We start from the raw sequence: 23,651 nt of genomic DNA, 5'->3' as shown, positions 1-23,651 counted from the left end.
ATCCTCATTACTCTTGTCCTTGCTTAGCTTTTTTAGCCATGACTATTTTTCCCCTTTCTTTTGAGTGACATGTATGCTCATGTCAGCTTGTAATTGTATGCATACAAGCATATTTTGATATTAAGTACAAGCATTATTAGGGTGGGTTCATATGCACGGCAACAACAACAGAAAGACATGGCGAGTCTATAAGAAGTTACCCCCTCGCAAGAAGGGATCACAGGGCATGGCGGAAGAAGTCTTGCAAGGTGCCACGTCACGGTAGAGAAATCGAGTTTTTTCTTTTGACCCACTTCTCCCCTCCCCCCTCCCCACCCCACCCCACCCCCACCACACACACCACCCATATGCTCTTCCACCCTCCACGTCGAATTTTTCCCCTTGCACGCCCTAGTTTTTGGCTTTTAAAACAATTACCACCTATTTTAGTTAAAGCAAACCTTTGCTTTATTTGAACCGTGTTTGATGGTCCTATAGCATTTACCTCCGTCTTGTGTGAACCACACAATGGATGCAAAGGCCCTTGCATGATGTTACCACCCATTCTTCCACCGCCTTCGTCTGAACTCAGCCTTAGTATCTTCTGTGTGCCATCCGAGACTATGCTGATGAAAATGCCTAGGGCTTTTTTCATCTTACTCTCATTGGGAAAAAAGGTATAAAAACAAGGTGTGGAGACTCTGGTTCACAACTCCCCTCCTTGCACTTCAAACATGCGATGCAAAAATGGTCTATAGTCCCCTTCTTACTTAAACTGCAACACAGAAAGAAAGGAGTATAGGGTCATTGAAAGGGTACGATCAAAGGATTTTATGATTGGTAGACTATCTTGTGTTGACGTAATGCACACACATTTGAACCACATTCTAATATCATCAACATAGAGCATAATGATAAAAAATACATCACACGCACTATTAACATAAAAACTGCTCTCAGTTGGACTATTTTGAAAACCCATGTGCCAACCAAGTAAGCATGAATCTTTTCATACCAAGCACGCGGAGCTTGATCTCAACGATACAAAGCCTTCTTAACATCTCCTAAGTCGAGCTTACAAAATCTAATCACACGCACCATAAGCTTTGAACGTCCAAGTTATCGTGGCTTCAAATTTCATATCAACTAGTTGGACATGTAGATTATTTGCCACTCTTACCAAAAAGAAAAAGAAGTGAAAACCTCACAAGGCCTATGCCATGTAATTGGAAGCATAATACAAAAGAGCTACATTGCAAGAAACTCGGTAGAGAAATGTTGAAAATGCGCAAAACATGTACCACAATCTAGAACAAGTTTTTTCGTACCCGTGTGGTTGCCCAGTCGTACTTTCGTACTCGTTCGAGTACGAAAGCATATGGAAAGCGATTCCATACCCTGGCAAAAAACTTGGGGCAAAAATTTTTCGCCTACAACTTTTTGGTCGCGCAAGTTGGGCTGATGACTTTGTTATGCAAGCATTGCAAGGAGCGTGAGATTTCGACACATCAGCGAGCCACGAGCTGCGAATCAACGGCCAACCCATCCTCTCACCCTCTCTTGCTCACCTTCAAGCTTCTCCCGCGCCCACAAGCTAGTCTCTAAATTTTGATTTCCGAAGTTTCTATGGTTTTGTGTTGGTGTATAAAGTTTTAAGCATGGTGGTGTAGTATGTAGGCTTTTAAGCATCCTATGTAGTAGGCTCTATGACGTGTGGAATTTCCAGGTAGTCTGATCCGTACTTCCGTGTGCATCCGGCGTGTGGTTGACGTATGGAAAAACTGTGCAATCTGACATAACCAATCAAAAATATATATAATATAATACTTTTACATAATGTAAGATTTGATTTAAAGAAGTAAAATTGATTGAGAAATAAAAGTAATTTCAGTTGAGGACAAAAAGAGTAGTTAACACTAAGGCTCTGCCCTTTGGGCAAGGCCAAAAGAGTGGTGCTTCCTCAATGTCAGCCTCTTAGGCTTTAATAACAATAGATAGATATAGACATAAGTCTTATCACCATAATTCGTTTTGTGCATCATTTTTAATTTATAAATACTAGTGCATTGTATTCATGCTTTCATTGTCAAGATTGTGAAGTGATGAGGTTGAGAGCATTGCACTAGTTTGGGTGGCAAGTCCCACTCTGTTTGACACTTTACTCAGGAATTGCTCTGCCTGCTTTAAACCCTTGATTCTCTGCAGCATCTCGACGCCTTCACTCATCGACGGTCTCACTGTCCGGTCATGGATCAAGCATGAGGCTGCAACCTGCATTATAACCAAAAGAAAAAGAGCAACAAGACAGCACAATGAGAAGAATTTTGTTATGCTTTCATTGAGACATGCAGTCAAGGAAGCCCTACACACACATCATCTATACACTTGCTCATGCTTGATTTACGTGCATGCGTGAGCAGCCTTGACATGCCCAAGCGCTTGGTGGTTGTACCGTCCTGTATTAGTAATACTACGGAATGGACTAAGCCAAAGCTAGTATGACACATGTGACAAAAGAAAGAGAGTGAAAAGAGGGAGACTAGAAAAGAGCTTAGGATGCCAAAGTTGAAAGGCCCAAATGGCATCTTTGCAGCACATGAGGCTTGAAGTTTGGAACCACACCCTTGAGCCTTGAGACTTGGCCCATGGGCCATGTGACAATAGTGGCCTAAAGGACTCAAATTTGCTCAAAACAACAGCCAGTCAGTCAATGGTCAAACAGACTAGACGCCTGACGTACTAGTTTGGACGTCTGGACGAGTCAGACATAGGGGTCCTTTCTATCGGACATGGACAACCCAATGTGTCTAGAAAAGATGACATTCATCAAGTACAAGATGTACTTGTGTGTGGAGGTAACTGTAAACACTCAGTGACATGATATGCAACTCGAACAATGTGTTCAAAACTAACAAACTCACAAAAACAAGGGATAGCTGTTGTGCTAATCATGTTATCAATTCAAGGACCTCATCCTGTCTGTGTGTGAAATTAACCGCCAGGAAAAGGATGACAGCCGGTGGTTGCGGATTTCTATAACCTCAACCTTCTGGTCTTCCCATATTAGGCTCTCTTCAGTAAAGTAAAAGAAGGCTATGGCTACCTCATGCATGTGTACAGGATTAAGGACAAGTGCCACAAACCTGAGCAACACCATCCATTTCCAGCAAATCATCACCACTCGCTTGCTCCATCAACTGCCAATCAAGTATCTCTCTGGTCCTCCCAACCAAGTTTAACGGTATTGAAGATGAAGCAATGTTCTGCTCACTTAGAGGCCTTGAAGTATCTATGGGCTTCCTTGAGGTCAAGAGCTCCAATAATACAACTCCAAAACTGTACACATCAGACTTGTCAGTAAGGACAAAGTTTTGAAAGTAATCAGGATCTAAGTAGCCTGGCGTGCCCTTCACCATGGTAGAAACATGAGTTGCATCAATGTCCACGAGCTTGGAAAGCCCGAAATCTGCGACTTTGGCACTGAAATCTTTGTCCAAGAGGATGTTAGCAGATTTGACATCCCTGTGGAAGATGGGAGGGCTTGCCTGCACATGCAAATACTTGAGAGCATCTGCCGTTTGAACGGCGATGTTGAATCTCCTCTTCCAAGTGAGTTCCATCGAGATCCCTTGCTGAGCTTTTGCAATATGCTCTTCAAGATTTCCATTGGATATGTATTCATACACCAGAAAGGGATCTTCAAAGACAACACCGTAGCCAAAGAGCTTCACCAAGTAGCGGTGGTTAACCTGCGATAATATAGAAATCTCATTGACAAATTGATGAGCATCGTCCCCCCCAGCATGCTTCATCTTCTTGATTGCAACAATAACCCCATTGTGCAATATCCCTTTGTACACCATGCCAAAACCTCCACTTCCGATCTCATTATCAGCGGAGAAGTTGTCTGTTGCTCTCTGCAGCTCTTCAAGAGTAAATACTTTGCATGTGTTTCGCCCACCACTAGCTGCTAGAAGATTGCCCATAACAGAATCTTTGGCATTGACTGTGGTGTATTGACCTTGAGCTCTTGCTTTCTGAATACAGAAACAGAGGAGTCCAAGTATCATGCCTACAGTGATGACCGCTGAAGGTACCACTACAGCTGCAATAAGCAGTGGTTCTTTGTCAGTTCTAGGACCCTATGTCACACAAATTAACTACCTTCAAAATCCATACCAGATTGGCTTCTGGGTCCAAAAAAAAAAAAAAGTGAGCATACCCGTTATCGGAAAGCGTTTTGCACGGGTTCGCCCTGATACAAGAAAAACCATAAGGTCACTAGAACGTTACCACCGAACGATTGAAATAGCACAGACATTCATGATTGCAACTTGCATAACAAAAATGAAGAAAGAAGAGGGAAGAGTCCTTTAGAACATACTCTTACGTGCATAGAAAGCTTGCAGATGAAAGGGAATGAAAGCAACTATAGGAAACTAAAGGCAAGAAGCCATATAGTTTACCTGAAATTGCATCACTAGGTCCAACCTGCACAAAAAGTCTCATGTTTCCAGAAGCACAATTGTCATTCAACCCATCAATGAAATAGTACTTTCCTTCGTCAGGAAGATTAATTGGTACATCTGAGCTTCTATGCACAGAGTTGGGCATGGTTGGAATATGACAAATGTCATAATCTTCAGAGAGTACTCCAATAACGTTGTGCTTGTCCACAGCAAACCTGAAAGCTAGAAAAGTCATTGAGTTCTAAGCAACGTGATGTTTAAGAAACAAAGAGTAACCCTAGACATGCTTCTTCATCATCAATGCTTCATATCAATCTTCATTCAACAAACAATTATACAAGCCAATATCTTACAAAGAGCAGATCCTGCAGGCAGGATAGAGATATTTCTTTTCTTGAGCTCATCCTGGATATATGTCTTGTAGAAGTCTGGAATGTTGGGTTGTCGCTGCCACGGTACCCTGATAAGAACTTGTGTAGCACCGTTGACACTGCTTGGAGCAGTAGAAGCAAGGGGGGCAGGGGCGAGGAGTGGAGGATACGAAGGGGTGACAACACGGGTCGGAGAAGACGTAGCAAGAGGGGCAGGGGCAAGTTGGGGAGGATGCAAAGGGGCACTACTTAAGTCATGCACCACCAGTTCAAACTTCATCCCTTCTTCACAGTCTCTACTGATGTTGGTGCCATTGATGGCCCTTCTTGAGCTCATGATGTAGTATGTGCTTGCAATGTAGAAGGTCCAGTAGCTGCTGCCTGTTCCCTCCTGCGCTGTAATGTTTGAGAATACACACCCCACAAGCTCCTCCTTTATCCCCACAAATGTCACATCATGTATAGAGGAGTTGTAGGAAAAATCTGTTTTAATATAGAGAGATCCAGCCACGTTACAATAGAGATGAGGTGTATACAGGATTCTTCATTCAAATAAAAACATATACAAACAAACATACAGACACACACACACATATCTCCAGAAGATGTATACATACACTAGACACTTCACAAATGATGTACAAAAACAAGCAACATAAATACTTCACACCCATAATGGACACAAATGTGGCCAAATTCTCAAAAAAACAATAGTTTAAAATAACACACGAAGTACATGGATTTTCGGGCAGTTAGAAAGGAGAAGAATAGTACACCTTTCATTCAAGAGCTTTGTCTAGCTCTTTCTACGAGAACAGTTTCCGCTTTTCTGCACTCGTCTGTCCTTTCAGCTTTCTTCCACGACTTGCGAGGAGAATCAATGACCTCTTGCCAGTTAAGGAGAATCTCAACCATCGGGTAAGTCTTCAGATGCTTTACATATTTCGGGTTCTGGGAGTACATCAATCTTTTCGCACACTTGTCAACACTTGCAATTGACGTTTGTACTCCGCTCTAGCAAAGTTCCCGAATCCCCGCCATAAATTTGCCTAAATCGGAATCAAGATTCCAGGACGTGATGCGCTCACTGCTGCTGTGCGCTGCCCCCCTCGCCATCGCCCCCTCGCCCCGCTTAGCTTTGCGCCGCCCCTGCCCTGCAGTGCACACCCACGCGCTAGACCCCCCCCCCCCCCTATGCCCACTCGCGCCATCCCGCTACCTCAGCCCGCCTCCGTCATCGTAAGATTCTCGGCACCAGACCCAGCAGAGGAGAGCTGCGTGATCTTCTCCAGGCCCGCCTTCTCGCAGAGGTGGGCAAGATCTTGGATGTTCAATTCCTTGGACACGGCTACTATCAGATAGAGTTTGAGACCTCCGAGATGGCGTCCAAGGTCGTCACGATGAGCCCCTTGACCATCCGAGCAGTTCGAGCCCAATTTCGACAGTGGAGACATGGTTTTGACCCAGCTTCAGATGTTCTGGTAGAGGAGGCGGACCTTCACATCTCCGTCTGCTTTCCTGGTTTGAGGAGGGAGTACCTACCACTTTTGTACTGGATAAGCTCAGAGACTGGGACTATCCTGGAGACACCTCGCACGACAGCCTCAGTAGCTGCCAAGACGGCCGGCATTCCCTCAGTACATCTTCTGGCTAGGGACACCCACACTCTCCCGAAGGTCATCCTACTTCCTCGGGTGAATGGGGGTTGGTTCCGAACTGTTCCTTGCAGCTAGGGGGATAGAGGCCTTGGACTCAGTGGTTGGCTTCTCTTTTCCCCTATGCGGCACCGTACAGCTCTTCAAGAGGAAAGATCTGTAGCGCGGATAATGTGTTGTGCTCTCTACAGTGGGTGGTCCTCGGTGCAATGTGCGTGACAATCTCACTCAAACAGACTGAACAGAAAGGAAACAATAGACGTCAACAGAGCTCACAAAGACACAACAGCAGACCAGAACATATGACTCGACTATCTCAAAGATTGATACAGACTCTGGCGTGGCAGCACACTCAGCTCCAGCCCAGGACTCACAGGTACAATGGGGGTGTCGAGGCTCAGATGTGCCGGGATGGTGAAGACGTGCTTTGTGTATCGACTCACTCCCTCTAGACCACTACGTACCAGCTCAGAGGTGAAGAAGATAATCGAATAACCAACCGCTACTACTCATATGTACCACCATAAAGAGCCACCAACGGCTCATAAATGTCAGCCATGTGGTGACCTGGCCACGAGGTCCACTAGACCACCGTCGGTACCCTGCCACGTGTCACTCCCCAGCCCAGAGTGTCCATCCAGCGTGAACCAGCCTAGACCTGTCTTGTGAAAGACACTATACCGTGAAGGAGTGTGAACCAGCCTAGACCTGTCCTGTGAAAGACACTGTACCGTGAAGGACACTGTAGCCCTGCTACAGGTTGCCCGCCACAAGACCGCTCACCGTCTCGGTGAGAGGAATACTGAAAAAAACTGTGAAAGAAAACCACTAGGTACTGCATCCGTACATTTCTTGAAGCAGGTGCTAGGCCCAACCATGACTTTACATGCCTCAAAAGTGGAGTAAAACATTGCCCTACTTGCAACGCCTTAAGCCTTTTAATAGGCAAGAACCCAATATGATTGCATAGTCCAAGAATCCCAATCGGCAAAACAGACAGCTTGGCTCCTCAACAAAGAGATATGCTCGGTTTGGATCCAGCGCATCTTTATCCTCCATAACCATAGTGAGAAGAAAATGACACGGTCCTCACTTGTAGATGAAATTGTTGAAAAGACTGATGATCAGAAGCTCGAGTAATAACGCAGGTGAGGTTAAGCTCTATCTTAATGGCATAACAAAAAGCATTAACAACAACGGGATGCTTGAAAGCCATAAGGAACGCAGGTGAATGCTTGAAAGCCGAGGGGTGGGTAGGTAGTACCCAAGTGAATGCTTGAAATCCAAGGTAGGTAGGTAGGTAGGGGGGAGGGCGAGGGGTAGGTATGGGGAGGGCGAGGGCGAGGGGGTAGGTAGGTGTAAGGGGGCTAGGGCGAGGGGGTAGGTAGGTGGGAGGGGGAGGGCGAGGGCAAGGAAGGTAGGGAGAGGGCTAGGGGTAGGTGAGGGCGAGGGCGAGGGGGTAGGTATGGGGAGGGCGAGGGCAAGGGAGGTAGGGAGAGGGCGAGGCCTAGGGAGGGGGCGAGGGCAAAGGAGGTAGTGCTAGGGGTAGGAGGCGAGGGGGACTAGGGCGAGGGCGAGGGCGAGGGCGAGGGCGAGGGGGTGAGGGGGAGGGTAGGGCGAGTAGGCAGGGACTAGGGGGGGAGAGTGTCGAGAGCTGGGTAGGGGGCAAGGATGAGTAGGGGGACGAGGAGTGGCGGGGATGATGGAGCTCACCTACAGCTGCTCCGGGCCTAGTTCCACCTCCACCAGCCGCTGAACAACTGAATGCAGGAGCCATCACCAATGGAGGAGGTCCTGCTGCCAGGAGCCTACAACAGCAGGGGACAGCATTAGTGTCTGCTCTCTTTTGTTTTGGTGACTCTCTTGTAGATGATGGGAACAACAATGTTCGGCGCTCTTGATGATCTCTTTGCTACAATTGTGAACCCTAAGGATGTGGGCATTTTGATTGTGTATAGGATCGAGGGGATAGGGGTAGATAGGTGCAAATAAGGAGCACATAGCTATCATGAGCAAGACAGCTATCATGATCTTGGAATTCATCTTGCAGGACTGGCTCCGTGAAGGGAGTTTGCTAGACACAGAGGAGAGCTTTGTTTTGGTCGGAGAAGCAGACACCAAAGGGGTTGATGTTTGAGGGGGGGTGAACTCCTGTAGAGGAGATTTCTTACTACTTCTATAGAGGAGATTTCTTACTACTTCTATGCTTCTTCATAGGCTCAGGTGGCACATTAGATTTAGTTACTGTGGAATCATTTGAAGAGGGTGTTCCTTCAGGCAAAGAGTGAATAGAGACTCCATAACAAGGCATAGATTTGGTAGCCTCTAACCACTCCAACAGATCTTCGTCTGACCCTTCAGGTGTAGTAGGTTGTTCTTGTTCAGTGTTGGTTTCCATTGACAAAGAAACTTGTTGCACCACTGGATCCATACCTCCTTCTAAGAGGATGGGTTGCATCGGGGAGCCAGAAGTTTGTATCCACATTGCGTCGTTTCCCCAATCATGAAGTGCTTTAGTGTGTCGTAGCCATGGTCTTCCAATGAGCAACGAAAATCCGCGCTCAACCTGGGGAAGACGAACCACAACAAAATCCGAGTTAAAAGTAAAGTCTTGTACCTACAGAGGCACATTGTCCACTATGCCCACTGGGTAGACTGTCCGCTGGTCGGCCAACGTAACTGTGAAGGGAGCAGGGCGAGTAGGCTGTAGATCTAGAGCCAACATAGTAAACTCGGGCATCAGGTTGATGCCAGATCCACCATCCACTGTCACTCCTGAGAATTTCCGACCCAAAACGGACACTGTCAGGCGAGGGCTTCTATAATCGGTGAGTGGAGCAGCGGGATTGCATATCATATAGGACTCTGATGGTCGCACTGGGAGGTGCCCGCCACTAGGACCTGCTCCAGGATAAAGTGATTGAATAACAGCAAGGGTGTCACTTCTAAAATTTGCATCTAGCCGCAACATGTCATAAAGGGACACTTGTTGGAAAGCGTTCTTCAAGACTGTCTCTGCTGTAAGCTTCTCTTTTTCTACCTGTTGTTCCTCTGGTATCTTGATCTTCTGCAGATCGGAAATTGCTTCCAAGAAAGCTTCATCAATATCGGAGAGCAAAGATTTGGATTCTTTCATGGCACTGGGGGATGGCTTGTTAACAGCAGCATGCAGGGTATCCACTGGTGTGAGAATGTGTGGGAGAGTTGAACTTGATGGAATGCTAAGACCGAGAGCGGCTCTCTGGGCCCGGGTGAGGACGCCCGATGGCTCCTCTGCCAATTGCGGCGGCTTATTTTGAGAGGTAACCACGTGGGTAGGAGGGGGCGGCTGAGAAACAATGCTAACTGCTATCAAATTGAGCTTGGGAAAGGCAAACTCAGTCTGGCTTTGACTTGGGTTCGAAGCCGTGGATGCACGAATTTTAGGGCAATCCTTACTGTAGTGATCCTTCATATCAGGGCAATGACGGCAGGGAGGGGACCCTTCGGGCAAAGGGCATTTGCTTTGGTAATGCCCATATTCCCCGCATCTGTAGCATAAAATGGGCCGATTCAAAGGGCGAGTCGAAGGGCGAGGTGGTCCTTGCTCCTGGTGCATTGAGTTGGAGGTGGAGGCATAGAAGCTTTGAGGTGCTGTGTAGCCTGCTACAATGTCACTTCACAGGACAGGCAATTGGACAGTTAGCTACAGTTGGTCTGGTTCACACTGGACGGACCCTTTGGCTGGGAGTGACACGTGGCAGGGTACCTACGGTGGTCTAGTGGACGTCGTGGCCAGGTCACCACCACCACTCAGTTTGGAGATAGACTTAGCTGGCTGGACATTTATGGGCCGTTGGTGGCTCTTATGGTTGTACATATCAGTAGTCGTTTTGGGGGAGTTGGGGCTTATCTTGCACGTAGTCGTCTAGAGAGTCTTACACAGAGCACTGCTACACAATCCATGCACATCTGAGCCTCGACACCCCATCTTGTACCTGTGAGTCCTGGGCTGGAGCTGAGTGTGCTGCCACTCCAGAGTCTGTACAAGGTCCTTTGAGTTAGTCGAGTCCACATGTTCTGGTCTACTGCTATGTCTCTGTTATTATCCATTGTTTCTTGTATTTCATTCTGTTGAGAGAGTTTCTGTTTGTTGAGTGAGATTGTCACGCACATTGCACTGGGGGACACCCACACTGTAGAGAGCACGACACATTATCCGCGCTACAGGTGCTCTCATTTTGGCGATCACGGTGGGACCTCAACTGAAGTCTCACTCTGTTGAGTAGCTCGGTTCTTCGCTTCGCCTGTGCAGCCTCCTGGTCTGGTCCAGTTTCACCCTTGATAGCTTAATCTAGCTGGTCTAGTCTCTCGCCTTGCTGGCCTGGTCCCCTCTCGCTCTGGTCCAACTTGCCTCGTCTCTGGTCTATACCCCTCGACCCTGGTCTAGTCCTCCTCGTCCCTCATCCCTCGTCCAGCTGGTCTAGTCACTTGCCTGGTCTAGACCCTGGTCTCGTCCTCCTCATCCCTGGTCCAGCTAGTCTGGTCACTCGTCTGGTCTAGTAGAGTCTAGACCAGTCTTCAGCCAGTTCAAGGTTCTCTTACCCAAAGCTTGGTTGGATTGGAGGTCACTGCATGACACATACAAGGAGGTCAGTTGAGCGTCAAAGCCCACTACTGAGCCCTCTGAAGTACTATCACAGAAGACGACCTTTGACGCCTTGTAGAAATCCTTCAACCTCATCACCTATACCTCCACATATCACATCACCCGTTCCTTCGTCATCAGGTTCCCCATCTTTGCGATCACCTTCTCCAGAAAAGCTCTCTCCTATTCTGCTACAGCAAGTTATTGTGCAACAGACTTGCTCTCAGCAAGGAATCATGGAGCCACTAGCTAGTGTTTTGGCCAAGGTGAACATCAAGTTCCCTACCTTCAAAGGGCTGTCCTCAGAAGATGCTGACGACCATGCAAGAAGATTTGTATCTCTCTGTAGGGGACGTGGGCTGAACACCCTGGATGGCCTAGCAGATAAATGGTACAGCCAATTTGCAGAGAACCATTTTGCAACTTGGGCAGCCTTAAGACAGCAGTTCTGTGCAGCCTTCAGGCCGGGTGACTACCAGGAGAAGGTGTTGGATGAGTTGGCCAACATGGTGCTCAAGCCTGAGGAGACTTTTGCTGAGCTTATGACAAAAACTAAGTCATTGGTGGCCAAGCTTCCCCAACAACCCGGTGAATTCATGGTTAAAAAGTGGGTGGAGAAGGCGCTTCCCAAAACTTCTCAGCAAAAACTCCGAGAGAGTCTCCGACCCGACGCCACTCTCGACGAGTTCATCGCAGCTGCTACTAGAATAGAGGGAGCTAGGAAGCTCTTCAACAACTCTCTTCAAATAGATACTCCCTCTGTGTTCTCAGAAGGTAGTCCTACTGATCCTTTAACTTCTTTACGCAGGGAACTGGAAGCCCTAAAGCTACAACGAGCTCTTCAAGAGGAGAGGTCCTTCTCTCTTAGACAAGAGAAGCCTACACATAATGAGGCATTGGAACAGATTAAGCGCGAGTTAGAAGAGCTCAAGTGTCAGCAAGAGACTAAGGCTATGATTTGGTGTAGCTCATGCCGCTCTCCGGGGCACCCCCCACAGGAATGCCCCCTTCGCGTTTACTGCCACTTCTGTGAAAAATCTGGACATGAGGATAAAGAGTGTTACTACCTCAAGGGATTGCGTCAAATACAGCAAAATCTTGGTCCTTCTCTCCAACAAGGGCTAGCACCTGTATCCAACATGGTCTCACCCTACGGCCATCAAAACCAGTTGCCTCCTCTGTTGACAACACCCCCTATGCAGCAAGGTATGCACAACAATTTTGCACCCCACAGTTTTTATCATGCTAGTACTCCCTCAGTTCCCCAAAGTTTCTACACCTCAGCCTCCAATTCCATGCAGCAACCACCTCGTCCCCCGTTTCGTCCTTCCAATCGGCCCATACTCTGCTACAGATGCGGAGAATATGGGCATTATCAGAGCAAGTGTCCTTTACCCGAGGGGTCCCCTCCTTGTCGTCATTGCCCTGATTCGAAGGATCACTACAGTAAGGATTGTCCTAAGCAAAGGGCATCCACGTCTTTAGGCTCGACTCAGAACCAGCCCGAATTCACCTTTCCGAAGATAAATTTGATTACTGTGAACACCGTGCCTCAACCTTCACCTGCTACTCATGTGGTTAAGCCTCTGCAAGTGGAGGAGCCTACTGGTGTCCTTACTCGGGCACAAAGAGCAGCTCTTGGTCTCAGTCTACCCACAGGTCCACCTCGCCAGTCTCCACTTCCTCACTCTGGTCTACCTGACCCAAAGGACAAGTCCTTCCAAATTGCTCAGAGCAAACCAACTTCCTTGTTATCTGACATTGATGGAGCCTTCTTAGAAGCAGTGGCTGACTTGGAACAGATTAAGGTTACAAAAGGAGCCCAGTTCGAAGGTGCCAAGCCCACAGCAGAAGCCATCTTGAAAAATACTTTTCAGCAGGTGTCACTATACGACATGCTAAGGCTCGACGCAACACTTAGAAGTGACACCCTGTCAGTCATTCAGTCTCTGTACCCGGGGGCTGGGCCTAGTGGCGGGCACCTCCCTGTACAGCCCTCAGAGTCCTATTTGATTTCCTATCCGGCTGCTCCCCTCACCGACTATAAAAGTCCACGTCTTACTGTATCTATTCTAGGGAAGTCGTTCTCAGGCGTCATAGTGGATGGTGGGTCTGGAATCAACCTAATGCCTGAATTTACCATGTCAGCCTTAGGTCTGCAGCCTACTCGCCCTGCTCCGTTCACTGTTACATTGGCAGACCAGCGGACAGTCTATCCTGTGGGCATAATAGAGAAGGTGCCTTTGAAGGTACAAGACTTCACCTTTAGCTTGGATTTTGTGGTGGTCAGTCTTCCTCAGGTGGAGGGAGGATTTCCGTTGCTCATTGGTAGACCCTGGTTACGGCATACTAAGGCACTTCATGATTGGGGAAACGACGCCATGTGGATATCCACTCCCGGCTCCCAAATGCAACCAATCCGGCTTGAAGGAGGGATGGATCCAGTGGCCCAGCACAGCTCACTGACAGTACAGTGAGCCCTGACAGTCTATCCTGTGGGCATAATAGAGAAGGTGCCTTTGAAGGTACAAGACTTCACCTTTAGCTTGGATTTTGTGGTGGTCAGTCTTCCTCAGGTGGAGGGAGGATTTCCGTTGCTGATTGGTAGACCCTGGTTATGGCATACTAAGGCACTTCATGATTGGGGAAACGACGCCATGTGGATATCCACTCCCGGCTCCCAAATGCAACCAATCCGGCTTGAAGGAGGGATGGATCCAGTGGCCCAGCACAGCTCACTGACAGTACAATCCAACCCTGACCCTGAGCAGCCCATCGCACCTGACGGGTCTGACGAGGACCTGCTACAGTGGTTGGAAGCTACCACTTCAATGCCATGTTACATGGTCTCTACTCAAAATTTACCTGTGCCGCCAGTTACACTCTCTCTTCAAAATCCTCAGGAGGACACCGATGTCCAAAGTCCTAAAGCAGACAGTACAACAGTCGAAGAAGTAAGTGTGTCAGCCCCACATTCTCATGCGTCGAATGAACCGCCGATGGAAGCCCTCGATCTTGGGGAACCTATCACACATCACCGAAGGGGGAAGAAATCTCCTCTGCATGCACTAGCCAAAGATTTCCCTCTTTCTAGAGCATCTCCCAAGTTGGACCCCATGCAAAAGCACTCTGTCAGGTTGTCTCTATCGGAAGATTTGCCCTTCGAGGAGCTTCCACAGGGATGGCTACAAGAAGAGTATGCAGAGTTTCCAATCGATCAAACCCTTGCTCATGATGTCTTGAAGCTCCAAGAGGCAGCTCACCTCTCATCTTCAGAAGCACCCTCTCCAGCTACAACCCCAAACCCGGTCAGAGAAGTCAACCTGGGAGATCCTGACAACCCTCAGCACGTACTGATAGCAGCTTGGTTATGGGAGCATCCCGCATTACTCAATCAGGTCGTCTCTTTCATTCACTCTTTTAAAGATGTTTTCGCTTGGTCCTACAAGGATTTAGAGGGGATTCCACCAGAATTGGGTGTCCACACTATACCTCTGGTCGAAGGGGCTAAGGGCTAAGCCTGTAAGAGGCCGAGCTTACAAGCTCAACCCGAAGTATGCTGAGGCGGTCAAGGCAGAGTTAGAAAAAATGCAAGAGGCAGGGATCATAGTACCTGTGGAGCACTCTGAGTGGTTATCACCCATGGTGATAGCGCCGAAGAAGCAATCCAACAAAATCCGCGTGTGCGTCGATTACCGTGCTCTAAATAAGGTAACTATCCCAGATGGGTTCCCAACACCTTTCACCGAGCGTGTGCTCGAAGATGTAGCAGGGCATGTATTGTACAGTTTCATGGATGGGTTTAGTGGATACAATCAGTTGGGCATCCATCCAGGTGATCAACTGAAAACGGCTTTTGTGACTCCTTGGGGTATTTTTATATACACTCGAATGTCTTTTGGGTTGAAAAATGCTCCACCTTCTTTCAATAGGGCGGTATATCTCATCTTTTGTCCTCTACTTACGGATCATCTTCGCATCTTCATGGACGATTTTTCGACCTTCTCAGGTGCTCAATGTTCAACCCCAGTGGAAAACCTAGAGGAACACCTCTCTCAGCTCTCTACTGTCTTCCTCAGGTGCAGAGAGGCGCGTCTAAAGCTAAATCCTAACAAATGTCATTTTTTGGTTACTGAAGGCACACTTCTAGGCCATGTGGTGTCGGCTAAAGGTTTAGCTCCTGACCCAGAGAAGATTGTGGCAATCTTAAAGTTACCACCTCCCATCAACCCAAAAGGGGTACAGAGCTTTGTAGGCCACACAGGGTATCATCGCAGGTTTATACGCATGTATGCACAGGTGGCTCAACCCCTGACCCGTCTAACCAGTGCTGTTGTTCCCTTTCAATGGTCAAAGGTAGAGTCAGAAGCTTTTGCATACCTTAAAAAAACGCCTCACAGAGGCGTCTATCTTAGTAGCTCCCGATTGGTCTCTCACCTTTCATGTGCATACAGATGCCAGTCAACTGGCTGTGGGTGCGGTGCTGACTCAGCCTAGTAAGGAGTATAACCTGGATCGCCTTGTTCACTATGCAAGTCGCCTACTCACCAAGGCAGAGTGTAACTATAGCACCACAGAAAGGGAAGGTTTAGCCATTGTGTATGCTCTGCAAAAATTTCGGCACTACTTATTAGGGGTCCACTTCACAGTTATTACTGATCACCATGCCCTCAGATATCTGCTCAACAAGCCGCAGGTTGCAGGTAGAGTATGGCGATGGCTACTCTTATTTCAAGAGTTCGACTTCGAAGTGGTACTCAGGCCCGGCAAACATCATGTCCTCGCCGACCATCTTTCTTGCGTTTACACTGGTGAAGAAGCAACAGGGGTTGCTGACGACTTTTCGGACAGCAATCTTTTTAAGGTGGATACCACACCGGAATGGTACGACGATGTTTTGCATCTGCTTTCTAGGGCCTCTACCCTGAGAATGCTTCTCCCCTACAGAAGAGACGCCTGTTGCTAAAGTCTCGACCTTTCACTCTCATTGGGGGCCAGTTATACAAATCAGGGCAAGATGGTGTTCTGAGGCGGTGTGTCTCCCCTCACGAAGTCGAGTATATTTTAGAGGATGCCCATAGTGGTCCCACTGGTGGCCATTACCCTGGCCATATTACTGCACAAAAGACTCTCCAATGTGGCTTGTGGTGGCCCTATATTTTCCGTGATGCAATCGCCTATGTAAAGGTATGTGATGTATGTCAGCGTTGTGGCCCTAAACCAAGCAAACAGTCAAACCGTCCTCTGCAGGTCTCTATGGCATGGCAACCCTTTGAGAGGTGGGGCATAGATTTTGTAGGTCCAATTACTCCCTCTGCCCAACCCGGCAATCGGAAGTATCTCTTGGTGGCTACCGACTACGCAACAAAGTGGGCAGAGGTACTTGCCACAACGGACTGCACTGGCACTACAGTAGCCAAGTTTCTCTATGAAAATATTTTGTGCAGGTTTGGATGTCCATTGGAAATCACCAGTGACAGGGGTAGTCACTTTGTGAATGAAACAATTTCTACCTTGCTGGCCAACTACAAGATTTTTCACAGAAAATCTTGTTCTTATTACCCTAGAGCAAATGGGCAGGCAGAGAGCACTAATAAGGTTCTGATAGCACTCCTGCGGAAAGCATGTCATCTTCATCCATCAACTTGGGCTCAAGCTATCCACGGTACACTTTGGGCATATCGAACTTCTTTCAAAGCCACAACCAATCACACTCCATTTCAATTGGCGTTCGGGTTGGAAGCGATAGCACCTTTCGAATTCAACTCAGGGTCCCCGCGAGTGGGAAGTCTTCGTGCCAATGGAAATTTGGGGTCGGCAGCAGTCTCTCGTCTTTTCATTTTGGAGGAAAGCCGAGGTTTGGCTTCACTGGCTCTAGAAGCAGAGCAGCTTCGTCGTAAAGCCTGGCATGATCGCCATCTCAGGAAGCCGCAAATAACACAAGGAGCACTGGTGCTACTTTATCAGGCCAAGTTTTTGAAAAAAGCAAAGAAGTTGGTTTCAGCTTGGCAAGGGCCCTTTAGAGTACAGGAGGTTTTGCCACAGGGGGATGTCCAGTTAGTCACTTTGGAAGGCGTCCCTTTGCCACTGGTAAATGGCTCCAGAATCAAGTGCTATTACTCCTCTGAGTAAAGGGTATGCAACTTTCCGCCATCTGTAGGTTCTCTGGCCCATCTCTCTCCTCCCCTCGAGCTTTCCACCAGAATAGATGTTCTGTTACTGTCTCAGTTTTTGCTATGTTTGTAAGTTTCCGCCTTTCCTCTAAGATATCTTTTCTCCACTAAGTCCTCTTGGTAATTGGGTATTATCGGGAACTTCTGCAAGAGTCACTCCTCCTCACTGGACTCCTCCTATAATCAGTCACTCTTCTAATTCCTCTAATGGTTTCTATCCTCAGTGTTATTTGCAGTTAAGTATTAAGATCCTTCCAAACTGCTTTTAGTCAAGCTTCTTGCGTGACTTTGTTCAGTCTGACAACTGGAATCTGCTTGGGGACTAGTGGGGACTCTGCTTAGATGGCAATTGGGATAATGAGCAAGGTGTAATCAAGGACTTGGCTTGATGGGACTCCCAATGCCATACTGTCTATGGGAAGAATATAGGCTTTATTGCAGGAACCTTAATCTCCCAATGAGTCAAAATTACCCTCCCTTTTATCTGCTCGAAAATTGTAGCTGCTAAAAAATTAGCACTTTGTACCTTCTCTTTGCTTCTGCTATCACTTTGTACTGAGTACCGAGTGTGATCATCGGCCCTACCCTCTCCCACACCCCCTCTCGCCCTACCCTATACTCTCGCCCCCTACCCTCTCCCACACCCCCTCTCGCCCCTACCCTATACTCTCGCCACTATCCTCCCCTCTCGGCCCTACCCTCTCCCACAACCCCTCTCGCCCCTATCCTCCCCTCTCGCCCCCTACCCTCTTCCTCACCCCCTCTCGCCCCCTACCCTAAACTCTCGACCCTATCCTCCCCTACCCTCCTCTCTCGCCCCCTACCCTCTCCCACACCCCCTCTCGCCCCTACCCTCTCCCGCACCCCCTCTCGCCCCTACCCTATACTCTCGCCCCTATCCTCCCCTCTCGCCCCTACCCTCCCCTCTCGCCCCTACCCTCTCCCGCACCCCCTCTCGCCCCTATCCTCCCCTCTCGCCCCTACCCTCTCACAGCAACCCTCGCCCCTAACCGTCCCCTCTTGCCCTAACCTCCCACTCTCGCCCCTAATCTCTCTCAGCACCCCTCTCGCCCTGCCCTCTACTTGCCCTACTGGTTCGCCCTACTGGTTCGAATTTGCTGCCCTAAATTGTGTTTTGCAGCAAAACTAAAGCATCACGTGCTTTTCCATTGCCAGCCTAAATCGTTTTGCAGAAGAAAATCCAACCTGGCCTTTTCTTCCAACCTGGCCTATATCTGAGTGCTTTTCCATCACTTGACTACTCAGAGGCTCGGTTTGTCATCCGACCTCAACATGGCAGGGGGTAGCAAGCAACAGGAGAAACAGCAAGGAAGTAGCAAGAAAAAGGTAGAGTTGAAGAGGAGGAAAGCTCTGGTTGCATCAGAGAGCGAAGCAGATGAAGTATCTGCAAGCAGCAGCAGCCATGATATAGAGAACTTTACCTCCAGTGACCCAAGTGATGAGAGCTACAAAGCAGACTCAGTAGCATCTGATGATTCCGATGTCAATTCCGAGTCAGGTGCATCCAGTGATCAAGAGGAACACTCAAAGGTGGCTCAGAAAAAAGAAAAGCAGCAAATTATCACTCATGAAATCAAGAGGCCTGCTTCTTCAAAAAATCGCACAGCATTTTCATTACATTTTCATATGCAGCAACCTCGACCATCTCTCAGCAAGGTGCTGTCGACTGCTCAGCTACGGACTCTGGGCCTCACAGAATTGGCTGATGCAAATTTACCTGATACTATTCCAGCAGAACTGATACATCAACTGCTGAAAAACTTTCCAAAGGTCCGGGGCCACAAGCTAACAGCTACAAGGCTTGGCCATGCCATGGGTATGACCAACTTTCCAGCTGTGAAGTCTACTACTCGCACTTTCTCTTTGTTGTCCAAGGACGCGACAATTCAAGCATGTAAAGAGCTATTCAGCTCGGATCACCCAAATTATGAGCGGAACAGACGGCTTCTCGCAATCTTCAGGTATTACTTTCTGGCTCGGGATGCCAAAGAAGACAAGGTACAGACAGATATTCTCACTACATTCTCCCACTGCGACGGGCTATACTGTTTAATCCACACTATCCCATGTGGATTCCACCAAATTCTCTTCAGCTCTCTGCAGTCTAGGGCTAAAAGATTTCGGGCCCAAGTGCAGTCTGTGCAGTTAACTTTTAGATGTTTTGCGGCGCCTCTCTTGGCATGGATCATAAACATACCTATTAACATAAATGAAGTGGATGAGGAATAGGGAACCTCGAAAGGGAAAAGGAAACCCGTGAGCATGCAACTAGACCCCACAGTCACCAAGAAAAAGAAGATCAAGGAGAAAGTGATGAAGGATACAGTGAAGTCTCTACTCTCCTTGCCAGTTTCTGAGAGACAGCAGACTAGGGTACATCTTCAGCGTCATACGTCTACTGCTACACCTGGTTCTGTTGTGCCGACATCAGTGTCTACTGCCGCTCCTCAGGACAGGATGGTCACTTCACCCTTACAGGATCCTCTTCCTTCTTCTCCCATCTTCACTCATACACCGGTCAACATATCACTCGCTGCACCTACAACAACAATCTCTGAGGCACCTTCTACACCGAGTGTCCCTACTTCTAGCTCGCCGGTTGTGCCACCATCTGCACCTACTTTTAGCTCGCCGACAGTGCCACATGTGCGCCCTCCAGCATCACATCCATCTGAGGGATCTTCAGGTAGGACCGACTCCACTTCTCTGTTTCAGCTTTCAGAGAAGTTGCTTCAGGACTCCAGAGCTGCTATTGCAATTTGCCACCATCGAGCTAGGCGTGGAGCAGCTAGCTGCAACCCACCAGCATCACTCCGCCACATACGCAGCTATGGAGGGATCCCTGCGAGTTGCCAAGAGTGCCATCGCAGATCGAGATGCAACGATTTTTGCACTACAGCAGGCATTGAAGATAAAGTCGAGAATTATTGATGACCTCAAAGCACAGGTGCAAGGATTTCAAGAAATGCTTATGTATGATAGCAGGCCTACCCAGGCTACTGTGGGATATGGATGGACTAGGCCAGGGATACAAGTGCAGAGTCCAGCTACCTTTGCAGCGCCAGCAGGTCCCTCTCAGCCCTCTCAGCAGTTCATGGGACACTACCCACAGCCCCAGGTCCAGTACTTCACTCAGCAAGAGTCTCAGATCCAGATGCCACACATGCAGAGCCAGAGTGTTCCTTGCTGTGACGGTGTTGTTGGTGCACACCGCCATGGTTGCGTTACTAGGCATCCGGAGTTCACTTCAGGGCAGGTACTCCCATCCGCTGTGCAGCAGATGGCTGCCACAACCACAGGAAATCAAGGTATGCAAAGCACAGGACAGCAACCGCATGGTTACACTATTGATCTGATGGCTCCTCCCGATCCGGAAGCTTCTGGAGCAGCAGTGGGGACGACCCTTTCCCTTGGGTGACAGGACTGTGCTCTTACCTCATCTTTCATGGTACATATAGTTACTTTTGCAGTTTCATTCAGTTTTGGCTCACCGAGACGGTGACCAGTCTTGTGGCGGGCAACCTGTAGCCTGCTACAGTGTCACTTCACAGGACAGGCAGTTGGACAGTTAGCTACAGGTGGTCTGGTTCACACTGGATGGACCCTTTGGTTGGAGTGACACGTGGCAGGGTACCTACGGTGGTCTAGTGGACGTCGTGGCCAGGTCACCACCACCACTCAGTTTGGAGATAGACTTAGCTGGCTGGACATTTATGGGCCGTTGGTGGCTCTTATGGTTGTACATATCAATAGTCGTTTTGGGGGAGTTGGGGCTTATCTTGCACGTAGTCATCTAGAGAGTCTTACACAGAGCACTGCTACATCATCCATGCACATCTGAGCCTCGACACCCCATCTTGTACCTGTGAGTCTTGGGCTGGAGCTGAGTGTGTTGCCACTCCAGAGTCTGTACAAGGTCCTTTGAGTTAGTCGAGTCCACATGTTCTGGTCTACTGCTGTGTCTCTGTTATTATCCATTGTTTCTTGTATTTCATTCTGTTGAGAGAGTTTCTGTTTGTTGAGTGAGATTGTCACGCACATTGCACTGGGGGACACCCACACTGTAGAGAGCACGACACATTATCCACGCTACATGCTGAGGGAGCAAGGGTATGATAAAAGCTCTGAGACGGAAAAGTACCTGGCATACCTTGCATAGGAGGGGCTGTCAGCAAAGGTGGCATATGGTGTGGATGGCCACAAGGCGAAACCATGTTGGATGTAGGTGCTGGCCCTTGTTGAAGAGTAGGACCAAGACTTTGCTGTATTTGTCGCAATCCCTTGAGGTAGTAACAATCCTTGTCCTCATGTCCAGATTTTTCACAGAAGTGGTAGTAAACCCGAAGGGGGCATTCCTGTGGAGGGTGCCCTGGAGAGCGGCATGAGCTACACCAAACCATAGCCTTAGTTTCTTGCTGACCCTTAAGCTCTTCTAGCTCGCGCTTGAGCTGTTCCAATGCCTTGTGATGTGGAGGCTTCTCATGTCTAAGAGAGAAGGACCTCTCCTCTTGAAGAGCTCGCTGTAACTTTAGGGCTTCCAGTTCCCTGCGTAAAGAAGTTAAAGGATCAGAAGGACTTTCCAAAAACACAGAGGGGGTCTCTATGTGAGGGGGGTTGGTGAACAGCTTCCTAGCCCCCTCTATCCTCGTAGCAGCTGCGATGAACTCCTCCAGAGTGGCATCAGGTCGGAGACTCTCGTAGCTTTTGTTGAGAAGTTTTGGGAAGCGCCTTCTCTACCCACTTCTTAACCATAAATTCACCTGGTTGCTGGGGAAGCTTGGCAACCAGAGACTTGGTTTTCGTCATGAGTTCAACAAATGTCTCCTCTGGCTGGAGCACCATGTTGGCCAACTCATCCAACACTTTCTCTTGGTAGTCACCTGGCCTGAAAGCTGCACAGAACTGTTGTCTTAAGGCTACCCAAGTTGCAAAGTGGTTCTCTGCAAATTGGCTATGCTATTTGTCTGCTAAGCCATCCAAGGTGGATGGAAAGAGTACCAAATAGGCATCTTCCCTGTTAAGACCCCGACCCCTACAGAGAGATACAAACCTCCTTGCATGGTCGTCAGCATCTTCTGAAGAGAGTTCTTTGAATGTAGGGAACTTGATGTTTACCTTAGCCAAAACGCTAGCCAACGGCTCCAGAGTCCATGGCCCCTTGCTGAGCCTGTTGCTCCGTAGCTTGCTGTAGCACAATAGGAGAGGGCCTTACTGGAGAAGGTGATCTGGAAGATATGGAACCGGAGGGAGGAATGGGTGCTGTTGTATGTGGAGGTATGGTTGATGAGGTTGATGGGCTTCTAACAGGTTCCAAGGGTTGTCTTCTGTTGTAGTACTTCAGAGGACTCAGTAGTGCGCTTTGACGCTCGACTGACCTCCTTGTATGGGTCATGCAGCGACCACCAAACCAACCAAGCTTTTGGGCAAGAAAACTTTGAACTGGCTGAAGACTGGTCTAGACTCTACTGGACTAGGCAAGTGACTAGACTAGGCTGGACCAGGGACGAGACTAGGCTGGCAAGTGACTAGGCCAGGTTGGACCAGGGACGAGACCAAGCTGGACTAGGGGCGAGACCAGGCTAGACCAGGGACGAGGTCCAAACCAGGGCGAGAAATGACTAGTGCGAGGGACTAGACCTGTTGGACCAGGCGAGAGAGGAACAGTGCAAGGCAAGGTAGGCGAAGCTAGATAGACCCAATTAGCTTCAAGATTTGTACTTCACAGAGTGAGATTTCAGTTGAGGTCCCACCGTGATCGCCAAAATGAGAGCACCTGCAGCGCGGATAATGTGTCGTGCTCTCTACAATGGGTGGTCCTCGATGCAATGTGCGTGACAATCTCACTCAAACAGACTGAACAGAAAGGAAACAATAGACGTCAACAGAGCTCACAAAGACACAACACAACAGCAGACTAGAACATATGACTCGACTATCTCAAAGATTGATACAGACTCTGGCGTGGCAACACACTCAGCTCCAGCCCAGGACTCATAGGTACAATGGGGGTGTCGAGGCTCAGATGTGCCGGGATGGTGAAGACGTGCTCTGTGTATCGACTCACTCCCTCTAGACCACTACGTACCAGCTCAGAGGTGAAGAAGATAATCGAATAACCAACCGCTACTACTCATATGTACCACCATAAAGAGCCACCAACGGCTCATAAATGTCAGCCATGTGGTGACCTGGCCACAAGGTCCACTAGACCACCGTCGGTACCCTGCCACGTGTCACTCCCCAGCCCAGAGGGTCCGTCCAGCGTGAACCAGCCTAGACCTGTCCTGTGAAAGACACTATACCGTGAAGGTGTGAACCAGCCTAGACCTGTCCTGTGAAAGACACTGTACTGTGAA

General features: G+C 48.6%; 1 protein-coding gene across 1 annotated transcript in view; it reads right to left on the bottom strand.

Moving 5' to 3' along the window:
* Positions 1-1,834: 1,834 nt before the first annotated feature.
* LOC147430761 (uncharacterized) overlaps positions 1,835-23,651 on the bottom strand; it is a 32,867-nt gene continuing 11,050 nt past the window's right edge. The window contains exons 5-9 of the mRNA XM_086493327.1: positions 4,802-5,302; positions 4,446-4,670; positions 4,202-4,234; positions 3,123-4,084; positions 1,835-2,250 (exon numbers count right to left, since the gene is read on the bottom strand). Of these exons, the coding sequence (XP_086349453.1) occupies positions 2,038-2,250; positions 3,123-4,084; positions 4,202-4,234; positions 4,446-4,670; positions 4,802-5,302 (1,934 nt within the window). The 3' untranslated portion in view covers positions 1,835-2,037. The remainder of the gene's footprint in view (positions 2,251-3,122; positions 4,085-4,201; positions 4,235-4,445; positions 4,671-4,801; positions 5,303-23,651) is intronic.

This window comes from Adiantum capillus-veneris, chromosome 21 (assembly GCF_014529385.1).
Source record: "Adiantum capillus-veneris isolate H3 chromosome 21, ASM1452938v2, whole genome shotgun sequence".
NCBI lineage: Eukaryota > Viridiplantae > Streptophyta > Polypodiopsida > Polypodiales > Pteridaceae > Adiantum > Adiantum capillus-veneris.
The sequence above is the reverse complement of the archived record's forward strand: the minus strand, read 5'-3'. Positions and strand labels throughout refer to the sequence as shown.